Below are 11,636 nucleotides of genomic sequence, written 5' to 3' on the forward strand. Positions count from 1 at the left end.
CAATATCTATTGGTGGTATGGTCATTTTAAGCTCAAAATCCAAACAGCAAGATATGGGTAACAGTTTTTCACTTTGTATAAATTCAGTGTTTCTTTATATTTCCAGCCTTTATGACCAGAGCGCCACAAACAAACGGTAACCCCAGCGATTCAATATGTGGCGTATGATGCAATGATCATCAGACGTCATTGTTTGCTCATCAGCCACGGTCTCATATATCGAAATTTAAGAGTATATCACAGCGTTTGGGAGATACCATTCGGAGTGAAGTACATAAAAAACTACATAAGCCACTAAGCAAAATATTCACTGTTATGATGCGTGTACACTGTACATTACCCAGCTTGAAGAGCAGGCTTACAACAGAAGTTATAGCATCTCAAGGGGCAGACAAACATCATACTACTACATATCAAGTCAAAGTTTGCAGGTTACAAATGTCTCTATTTCAAAACTGCGCAGAGTTAATAGCTAGTTTTGATGTGCTAACAAAATTCGGCGTAAGGCGTGCTACGGTGCCTACGAGAAGGTGTCCTCCCTGTCCCCCTCAGCAACCTCACCCTCCTCGATGTTGCTGAACTCCAGGAAGTGTGTCGGCCTGTGGTCCTCGTGGTAGAAGTCTCGGGGCGTCCCCAGCTTCATGCTGTACTTCATCAATGGGTCGTGCTTGACTCCCATGAAGTTGTAGTTCCAGGGCGCGTTGTCCGGAACCTGGTGGAGACAAACGTGTAGTGAATAATATTTCAAATTTCAAAGGTGGCTGGTTCCGTAGAACAATTGCTTCAGAATATGGGCTTGCTAAGATGAGTGTGTACCATGTAGAACCCGAGGAAGCGGTCACTGAGAAGCATCTGGACCTTCTCGTAGTGAGTTGGGAGATAACCATGTGGGTTGCTCCCATTGTCCTTGTTGCTATGGCCCCACTCATAACCGCTTGGTGTCAATTTGTATGCGGTCAGTGAGCACGATCCTGGGGTGAAGCTGCATGTCAAAATGATGCACTTCTCACCATCCCACTGCTTGTTGTTCTCCAAAATCTTAGCATGCGATGTCAAGTCCTGCAAGGCACAACAGAACGAACAGTTCAGTATTTGAGACTCTGGATCATGCGCTAAAGAGGCTCTCCATTAAAGAATGTGCAAGAAACAACAGAATACAGTTCAGTAGTGAGAGACTGGATCACACGCAATAAAGGAATATACTATTGAATGTGCCAACAACAGAACCAACAATTTAGGACTGAAACTTTCAAGGAGAATAACAAACTCACTATTATAAAATGTGCAAGAAAGCTATTTGCTGCTATAATAGTGTTCCAAATCACCCATAAATTCTAGCCATCTGGTTGCATGTTCAACAAAATATGTACATCCCTTTTTTAAGCAGCTGGCCCCCAACACCATTTCAGTTTACCACTCCCACTAATTAATCTAAACCCATCCACTTGGTACACTTCCCATTGATTAGTCCCCAACATATCGCTTTGGTAGCCTATGAAGGAAGTCCATCTGTCCATCCACTCACCGATGTAATGCATGATTGACCCTAGATGACCTTGCTAGATGAGGTATATGTACTAGCTAAATCAATTAAATTATGAATGCGTAGTGTTGGCTCTATACTCATATGCACAACTTCAAGATTTAAATTGCCCCTTAGCTAATTCATCCTATTCTAGGTACATCCATTTGCTGCTCCAGCCAAGCGAGTTTGGCCTGCGTCTGTCCACTCGCATCCCTGTGCCGCTGAGGAGCCCCTTTTCTCGAAGATAAGATACAGATGAATAACCATTTAGTTACATTTGTGTTTGAATCTGTTGATGCCGTTGATCATATGGAACTACTTCTCTTTCTTTAAGTTGTGTGTTAATTGCATAATACTACTGTTTATTTAAGTTGTGTTATTAATTAATTGCATAGCAATGTAATTTTGGTGAAGTTGTTTCTTTCAGGATATATCCATAAATAAGGCTATCGGTGGTCACGAGAATAGATGGCACTGTAATTTTCTTGAACCTGCTTTGTTGGGAAGAAGAAGTTAGTGTGCACGAAATTTTTGGCAACAATAATTATTCTCTTCAGTCTAATTCACATCTAAAGTTGTAAACAAATATCCTGCAGCAATGTGTAGGGTCTCAGCCTAGTACATGTGTATGTATTGTGCAACATGGGTACAGAAGGTTAAATTTTGTGTTGTATGTAAACAAATTTTGTATCGTATTTTGTGTCAGAGGATGGGTGAAACCCATTTGAGTGAGAGTAGTACTAGGATGGGTGACCTCCTGGGAAGTCCTCGTGAAAGGGTTTCATATCTAAGGGTTGTGATAGGCTTGGCGAGCCAACGTAAAAACTAGCCAGTCCTTTGGGTATGAAACCCATTTGGGCGAGAGTAGTACTAGGATGGGTGACCTCCTGGGAAGTCCTCGTGAAATGGTTTCATATCTAGCCTACCCCAACTTGTTTGGGACAAAAGGCTTAGTAAGCAAGCATTTTGTGTCAGAGGAGAATTTAAGTTCTTATTGTTCTTATATGGATTACGGATGAGATTCCATAGATAGAGACAGTGGACACAACATATCTGATATTCAGCTATTCCATTCCAGATAAGAATCATACAGTTGGATTTCAAGGTAGAAATTGTAGGAAACAAACCTGAGGCGATAGCTGAGGAGCTTCATTCGGCTGGGTATGCATCCATCCCAATGGCTCCAAGTCCGCGAGGAACTCATGCTCTGGTAGATTCGCTGGGAGAGTCACCATCTGGTGAGTTCCATGCTGTGGGGGAATGGATATGCATCTAATCTCCTTGACTTGGGGATTATCCTGTGGACTCAGTCCATACAGGAAACCTGCAACCTGTGTCCGTAGATCTGATATGCATATGAACTTCTTCAATATATTCTTGGGCATGATGTAAGTATAGCCAGTCTCCTGTACACAGAATACACACGGTCAGTAAGCATTCAGCAGTCATTAGTTGGGAATTCTATGGGTAAATCGAGGAGAGAGAGGTTGCTGTACTGGCCTTTATATCATCTGAGTTAACATAAATGTGGTTGACACGGAGATATAAGTTTGTAGCAGAGATGGCCCTGACACGCCAGTCTGTTTTCGATGCAAATGCTGCTTGCTCGTATGGACTGGTTGTCGTGATAATGAGTTCATCGCCATGCACATTGGTTGTCCTTGTTGTAACTGCATTTAACTGAGGTGTCTCTCGGGACTGCAAATTCAAGTAAATACATGTGAGAAAATTGACATGATTAGCTATGCATAGAAACTAGAAACAAAGCCTATTACAATTTTTTACCTGTTTCTCAATCTCAGCTATCTGTTGCCTCTGCTGTGATGGTGGGGCTATTTCAGCACCAAGTATTATATCACGAATCTCAGATTGTGTAAGTGCAGAAGTATTAACGTTGTTTTTCTTTGCATAATCAGAAAGAATGAGATCCCTGAGCGCACATTCGACCTTGAGCCACTGCTCATCAGTCAAACTTGGCCAGATATGATGTGGTTCCGTAACAATTGTCTTGTCAGGCTTCAGTAACATCTTAGCCTTCTCGTTATTGACATGTAGTGCTCGCAATATAAGCACAAGACGAGAGAATGCAGTGTAGGATGAGATACTTTTCAGCCAATCATCGTATATGTTATAAAGAACCATCTGAGGTTCTGTAGCCTTGAGAATAAGATCACCGAATTTCTCAATCTTCAAGCAAGCTTGGAATGGCAGCTGCAACTCACTACCCTTAATAACAATGTTAGGGAAGTCAAGCAGATGGACTTCCAACGGATCCAACATACCCTTCCTTGTCACAATAATTTGCTTTGGCTGCTCTTCCACAGGAAGAGATCGAACTAAGGCAGCAACCTCCTCAGCTGTTTTCCACTTAGCCAGCTGCCCTAGACGCTTTTGTCCTGCCCATACACTTGTGTGGATGACCTGCAGATTATAATCCATTTTCATATAAGTCTTCCAGATTGTGATATGGCACAGTTATGCCATTACTACAGCTAAACTAGAATTAAAAGCAAAAGAAAAGGAACAAACCTTCAGAAATAGTTGACCAGTCCTTGGATTGAAAATAAAGATTGCACCATTTATTGGTTTGGTGGTCAGGTTACCCTCGAAGGTTTTGTGAATGGTAACACGATAGACATTTGTGTCATCCACAAACCATATGATTTGGTTGCTGAATATCTCTCCATAGTTCTGTGAAGACAGATATGGCTCAGTGGGTTCAGATGAATACAACTGGAGACCCTTCCTTATTCGCTCCCTCAGCACGTACAGGGCAGGATTTGACTGTAAAAAAAGCACGGCATTTATATAAGACATCTACCACAAGAGAGATATGCCAACAGCAGCTATATTTGTTACAGTTAACATGATTATTACCTTCATGATCTTGTTCATTGCTTGCTGGAGGAGAGGCTTTGACCCAGGGAACCAGTTACCGAAAGCAGAGTGCAGATTATATGCTAGATCAAGTCCAATCATCACCCCTGCAAGAAATATTAATCAACATTAACTACAGACGATTCATGCTAGGCAAGAAATTGGCAGTTCATGGATACTCAAAATCATACCAGTCGGAGAAGGGTAGATGGACATATTATCTGTTGTATAATCCATAAATTTAGCCCTTGTGTAACGTTCTATGTCATGTGAGTCGTAGTCTCCCCATCGTAATTGCACATCAATCCAATACTTGTTACTTGCTTTCTGATCGAAGACATCCTTTGACTCAGAAACTAAGCTTGGTTTAGACATCTGCCACCTGTGTGCAGCAAAAAGGAGGACATCTGCACAGGAACTGTTCATCTTGTAACTCTTCCTGGGATGTATTGTTTCTTTCTGTACTGTCTCAATCTCCAACGCATCCAACTCCTGATCCAGAACTTGGCAAAGATCCATAACAACACTTTCATGGACCTTCTGCCAAAGATGTGCACGGAAAATCTGGATCAGAGAGATTTTCAGGGTCGGAATTTTACCATGCATGAATATCCCTGTCAGATCTAGCTGAACCTGGAAACCAACATATACATTTGCACGATTAATGGTTGGTGACCACCAAAGGGTAAATCTTCTATTGGGGATCTGGTTAAGCCCAGAACGCTGCGCATTTGTCAGTTTTTTGTACTTCATTGATTCCTCAAAACCTGAAGCCTTCTCCCAGAACAGACCCTCCCAGGTAGGGAAATATGTTCCTTTAAATAAGGTATGTTCCAGGATACCTTCCACACCTCCGAGTGCTTGGATGACGTCAGTTCTGTAGTTGTTTAAGTTCCATAGCTTTCCATCATGCCGCTGATGTGTCCACCAGAATGGGTTTTGTTTCAGCACTTGATACTGCTTGAAGTCTGTTCTGACCCTCCATCCTTTGTCATATGCCAAAGTGTGGCGGTCTTTTTGGAAAAGCGTGTTGATACGAGGTATACCTCTATCCCAGGAATCTTCCAGATCCTCCAGTGTTAAGCGTCTGTTCTGTGATTGTGCTTCCTGCCTCTTCAAAGCATATTCAGCCCACACGCGCTGTGAATCAATGAACTCACTCTCCCATGGTTGGATGTAGCGATACAAGTTAGGGATAAGCTGATCCTCTTCATGACTCATACCACTTCGAAAATGCGTCACACCAACATCTGTCTGTTTGCTATACCTGAGATCACTCTGTGGTATCAAAATGTGACCCATTGACAACATGCCCAGACCTCCAATTTCCTTCGGTGTATAAAAAATAACTGGTGGAAACCTGCTAGGCATCTTTGAGTTCAGGCCAATCTTTATACGAGTCTGGATCTTGTTTTCACATTTTACAAGCAGATCCAATAGTTCCTGTGTATGAACAGTGGCTTCACGGAAATATGTCATGAGGCCAATGAGAGCAGTGTTCCACTTGTTAACTATCTTGGTAAATGTTGTTGACCCTGATGACATAAGGATTTGCCTGACACGGTTCTCAAACACTTTCATGTGTTCATCATCAACCCTCAAAAATGCAATGGCTGTCCTCTCCTTTGTCTGCTCATTCTGTAAATTCCATACACCATCTTTTGTGTTGCTGAATGCCTCCTGAGTCATACGTATCTTTGGCAGAATACGGACCTCGAACCCAGACATGCTAAAGAGCAGGTTTGGGTTATCCTTGCTGTACACAGAAACGAAGCCATTCTCCCATTCTAATGTAGTAATGCTCCTTGGAAGGCGGTTCTTCATATCCCAAAATACACTTCTTCCAAGATTTACATCATGCTTCATGAGCCTCATTCTTGCATCCCTAGGCCAACATTTCTTGTTATTGTAACCGACCATGTTCTCATTGTTAGGATCAGGATGCTCTGTCAAGTAACGTTGAATTAAATCCCTTGCCTCTTCATGAGTGAATCGGAACATTATATGCACCTTGTCAATATATCGAGAATAGAGCCTGATGGGATGCCTTGTCTCAACTTTTGTGTCAGTATATGTAAGGAACTCATTTGGCATTTGTGGTGGCCCTGCAATCTCACTAGCTCGAGTTAAACCAAGAAGCAGGAGATCCAGCACCAACCCGTAGTATTGCACAACAAAGGATGCAAACTGAAGACCTCGAATAAGACCATAAGAATTTGTGTGACTCATATCCTTATAAGACAACACAACATTGTTCTTTGCAGTGACATAGTCAGCAATGTTATGGTCCAGGACCAACCGTAGAAGCCTGTTCAACAGAGTCAGATCAATTTTTTCAAAGAACTTCTCAAATTTTGTCTGCAGCATCACAACACACTGCCCATCGCTCGTGTCCCATATGTCCTGCAAATTGTTTATACCTTGGCACCATTTGTAAACAAGTAGAGGAGGTGGCTCTGAATCAGCAGGCTTTACCCAGTTTGGGAAGAGGTGGCGCTTGTCCCCCTCATACCACAAGTATTGGTCAAGGTATGCATCAGTAATTTTCTCAAGAGGCTCAATTTCATATACCGGGATCAAGTAGCTATACAGATCCATAAACTCAATGCCAACTTCCTTAAAAGCACGCTGAGTAAGAAGATGCCGTTTTATCCTAGACAAAGCTTCATGCGGATTATCATATGCTTGTTCAATTAAACCCAGTTCCTCTCTTTGCAGTTGATTTAACCTTACAGCCACACTATAAGACTCTTTTAGTCTTTCCAGTGCCAGTATAAGAAGTTTGGTATCATGCTTGTCTGAGAGTGGAGGAAAAGGGATCGGTGAGAACTTTCTTGATTCGAGCCAATGAACTGTGGTTGTATAAATAGCAACTGCCTCTTCAGGTGTCACATATGGCCCATCTTTCAAGTAATTGTGCTGCCTCTCTTGTTCTGCCTTCAGCCACAGACGTGTTAACCTTCCAAGATTTTTGCGGCAGACAGTCTTGTCAACTGTAGCACCACGCCGGATACGCTCACGGTTGTAGTGAGCGACATTTGTCCACCAATCAGCCTTGGACTTCACATAACGAAGTATCATATTTTCAATAGGAACCGGCAGGCCAGGGACCTTCCAGGGGATGTTTGCCTTCCAGCAGCGCCATGCCTCACTAAGATGCTGTAGTATAGTCCGGGCCTTGTTTTGCTTGATGCCCTCTGGCATAGCATCAAGGACATCATGCATAACTGCAGCTCGAAGCTCCAGGTCGAAGTGTGACTCAACACGTTGCTTGGTTACTGTTTTAGCAACTCCTTTTGAATGGCGACCTTCAAACTGCCTGGCCAGCAAATTACCTAACCACCTTTCAAGCAACGGTACAATACCACGAAGGAAAAACAGCCACACTCTCCACATTGGAGCCCAAAATCCACAGCCAGGTCCTTTTCCAACAGGACCAGTGTTAAAACGATAATATATCAAGTGTTTCAGATCTTTGCACATCCTAATTTGCCGCATCAGACGATACTTGTATCTGTACATACCAGTCAACTGACCAACATGGGAGAATATGTATTGCAAACCATCGGCCAACTGAAAGGCATCAACATTTCCCAAGCGAAATTGGATGTTTGCATCAACAACTAGCTTAGTAAGTCGCAAAATCTCACGGCACAAGTGGAATGCATTTCCAAAACGAGATTTCTTTCTCTCCTTTGTTGTGAGAGTCTTCACAGGCTTCAAGTTGAAATTGTAGTCTAAATGAAGATAGTTAAGATTCTTCCTGTGAATCAACAAGTTTAGCATGTTGTAGCCCTGCTTGCAAACTTGCAACCCAGCTTCTGCCCAGTCAAGCTCTGTAGTTTGAAAGAACTTTGTTGCTTGCAGAGAACGGAACAGATGTTTCTTCTTCTGTGCTTTAGGCGGCCTATGGTGTAGCTCATTGAGCACATAGCACTTCAGCAGCTTCTGGTAGCTCACCCGGACTTTAACTGGATATGCTGGTGGGCTGCAAAACAGATATCGACGGAATCATGAGCAAAAAATATACTACAGAGGAAACTATGTGAAGACAGTGTTAAACTCACTGCAGTACTCACCAGTGCTCTTTGAACCACTCAGATACAAGAGGAATGTCCTCAGCACGGCGTGTTCTACCAGATCTCATGTTAAAAGGCTTTGGGGCAAAGAGTAATGAAATGCCGGCAGCTGTCGTATCAGTGTAGAGTGGAGTTTCTTTCAAAAGAGGGTCCACTCCATCGGGAAGACTAAAGTCGTCTTCATCTTCCTCTTCACTTGCTTTCTTCTCACAGCGATCAATCTTGCTGGTTGAAGTGATTGGATTTATCAGAGGATCATAGTAAAATGCAGGTAAATCTGGATCCTCTGTCTTGATATACATTATCATAGGAGTATGATATATGCAAAGTCTCACTTTCCTTGGCCTGTTATTGTACAAGTGTGGGAACGCAATTCTGTATTCAGTCCGAAGTGGTTGACGGATGATGAGTTTGTTGATATCATTAAACTCATTCCAGTCCTCATCCCCTTTCTCCATACCACGGTAGAGTGGCTCAAATTTTGGACCTCCTGATGAGAATGAAAAATTAACATCAGTGCATGATAAGAAAACCTGCAATGTAGAAGAAAATGTTTTCCTGTTTTGATAAAGCATAAGAAAATATATTTGCAGGAAATACAAGTTCTGGTTGCTCATGTTTTCACAAAGCCTTGCCAATAGTTAGATACCAAGTGGGAGAAATTTTGATTTAACCAGCAACCAAAAGCTACAACTACTATGCTAGTCGACTTGCCGTGGCAGTATTTTTTAGCTTGATGCATCAAACATAGCTTAGAAAAGAAAAGACAAATATGATTACCTGGGATACACATGTTAAGTGCTTTGGCAGTAAAGAAAGACTCCATGTCAAACAAATAGAAATAATTCCGGTCAATCAAGTCTGACAAAAGTTGACCAGCCAGGCGATAGAGTGTTGCCATGATGGGAAGAGATAGATGCCATTTCCTGTAACTGGGGCCGTTTATAAGCTTAGTCTTCACCAGAGGCTTGTGATCATAAAACCATTTATACACAGCTCCATCTTCCTCTGGGTCCAACTCCAATTGTATAGCCTCCAACGGTTCAACATCCAACAAATTATCAGCATAATCCAGTGGAGGTTCCTCGTCATCAAATGGAGGAAAGCGCATTCTTTTGAAATGCCGCCTATCTCTCTTCTCCCTTCGCATCATGATCCACATTGAGCCCCACTGTGGAAAGCGCATTATAAGAGATACATTTTTAGCAAGTAACAGGGTGAAAAATAAATATAAAATAAAAAGAATGGAGTGTTGAACATGGAAGAAGAATGAATCTAGATCATCACCTGCGCCAGGTAAATGGGCTCAACTACCCACGGGATCTCATTTACGAAGGTTATGGCACCGGTGATATGGTACAAGATCTTAACATCCCGAACCTGAAAACAAGAGTCTATTATTATATGGCCATGGAACAGGTAGTCTTGGCAACAAGAAGACACTAATGTTCATATAATACACAACGAAAGGATGTACCTGTTCCCAGGGCATCGGCATATTCTCCAGTAGTTTGTAAACGGCATGAGGTACAAACTTGAGTGCTCCAAGATAAACACGCTTGTCATGCCTGTACTTCTTCGAAGACATGTCCCCATGGTCCCTGCTCAACAAAACAATGATGTATAAATTTACTGAAACAGAAGCAGATCTTCAATCTATGGCACGAGAAGGCTTCAAAATTGATTGTGTTGTGCATATGACAAAGTGCAAACTCTCAATTCTTCAAGTTATCATGAACTCATTCCAGGTCGTGGTTTGCATCTCTGGTGGCGTGTGTGTTAAGCATAGAAAGAATGGCCATGTATATGCTCAGAACAGAAAGAGTGTCCATGTATTTGTTCAGTAGTATGCTCAGAAGTCAGAACAGACAGATTGACCAGGGTGGAGGGGATTAACTACATAGCACATCCTGAAGCAACCAGAAACCTCTAGTTAATATCCCTGCAACTTATGATCACATGAAAGCCAACTAGACCCAGCTACAAAGCTTCACAGACCAAGAGCTATAGCAACTAGCAAACTGAAAAAAGAAAACCATAACTAATCGACATATCTATCATCCTGACTCCTGGAATTTAGAGTTGAAGCAACTAGCAAATTATAAATGTTCACCATAACTAGAGGATGAAAATATAAAAAATATCATGAATTCTAATTTCCAGGATCTAGAGAGTCAAAGGCAACAATCTTATGCCTAATTGCAGTGACCACAAATCGTAAGCAGAAATCAGCAACAAACACATGATGCCGAGCAGAAAATAACACAGGTAAATCCAAACCAAAACATTATCGAATCACAGTTATAACCAAAAAACCCACGCGTAACATCAAACTATATGATCGCGCCATCACTAACTTCAGTCAAGACTGCTATCACAGCCATGCCACTAGTTCAAAGCTATGCACGGGTACGGGACAACCTAAGATCATAGGCATTACAGCGCGAGATGAGCCACGAGGGACCCAAAATCTAGCCACGAGCAGTACAGGGTGCCCGAAACATCCGAGGGCGGCGCGGGCCTGGACATTGTACCTGATGATTTTTCGCACGTGCTCGGGGGGCATGTCCTCCTTCTGCGCCTCGACAAAGCCGAACTTGCGCTTGTCGCCGTAGCGCTTGGAGTTGAGCTGGTGCCACTTGCGGGCCTTCTCCACGAGCTGCGCCTCGAGCTCTGCCGGCGTGAGCGGCTGGCCTGCCTGCGGCGGCGCGGCGGACTGCGGGGGAGGGGCCGGAACAGCGCCGACCGTGCCCGGAGGAGGAGGCGCGGCCGCCATCGGCGGCGGCGGCGGCGCGCCGTTCCACATCGGCGGCGATGAGGGACGCGGCAGCCTCCGCTGCTGCTGCTGCTAGGGTTTAAGGTCTCGAGTGAGTCGGGTGGGGTTCCGGGTTCGACCTCCCGTGGGGTCGGGAGGAATAGAATGGAGGGCCAACAAGAGGGAGATGGGCTAATTTGTAAAATAAGAGAACCTCGAGGAGGGCGGCGTTTTGGTGCATCTCGACTCGTCCATAAACATTAAAGTTGAAAAAGATAGAAAAAAAAATCTAAATTCAAAACATATTTGGCATACATATGATATGCTCCCGTGCACTAGCGCAAAAATTCATGAACAGATGATATTGAAGCAGTTTTATACAAACAAAATTGGCTCCCAG

At 43.2% G+C, this 11,636-nt stretch overlaps 1 protein-coding gene across 1 annotated transcript; it reads right to left on the bottom strand.

The window, feature by feature from the left end:
• Positions 1-245: 245 nt before the first annotated feature.
• On the bottom strand, positions 246-11,391 carry LOC123121383 (pre-mRNA-processing-splicing factor 8A). The gene is made up of 13 exons (XM_044541341.1): positions 11,016-11,391; positions 9,959-10,082; positions 9,769-9,861; positions 9,262-9,652; positions 8,482-8,971; positions 4,594-8,390; positions 4,403-4,509; positions 4,055-4,309; positions 3,311-3,946; positions 3,026-3,223; positions 2,653-2,931; positions 817-1,059; positions 246-712 (listed from the first exon to the last, which is right to left on the bottom strand). Exons 1-13 carry the CDS (start codon positions 11,285-11,287, stop codon positions 521-523), a joined length of 7,077 nt encoding a protein of 2,358 aa, XP_044397276.1. The 5' UTR covers positions 11,288-11,391; the 3' UTR covers positions 246-520.
• Between the last annotated feature and the right edge of the window lie 245 nt (positions 11,392-11,636).

This window comes from Triticum aestivum, chromosome 5D (assembly GCF_018294505.1).
Source record: "Triticum aestivum cultivar Chinese Spring chromosome 5D, IWGSC CS RefSeq v2.1, whole genome shotgun sequence".
NCBI classification, from domain to species: Eukaryota; Viridiplantae; Streptophyta; class Magnoliopsida; order Poales; family Poaceae; genus Triticum; species Triticum aestivum.

What these genes read in the sequence shown, in the direction of transcription:
- LOC123121383 (XM_044541341.1), bottom strand. Translation starts at nt 11,287, where the DNA reads ATGTGGAACGGCGCGCCGCCGCCGCCGCCGATGGCGGCCGCGCCTCCT. An exon ending in TGCCGATGCCCTGGGAACAG is followed by an intron (nt 9,862 to 9,958) that starts GTACATCCTTTC and finishes TCTTGTTTTCAG; the next exon opens with GTTCGGGATGTTAAGATCTT. An exon ending in GCTTCCTCGGGTTCTACATG is followed by an intron (nt 713 to 816) that starts GTACACACTCAT and finishes TGTCTCCACCAG; the next exon opens with GTTCCGGACAACGCGCCCTG.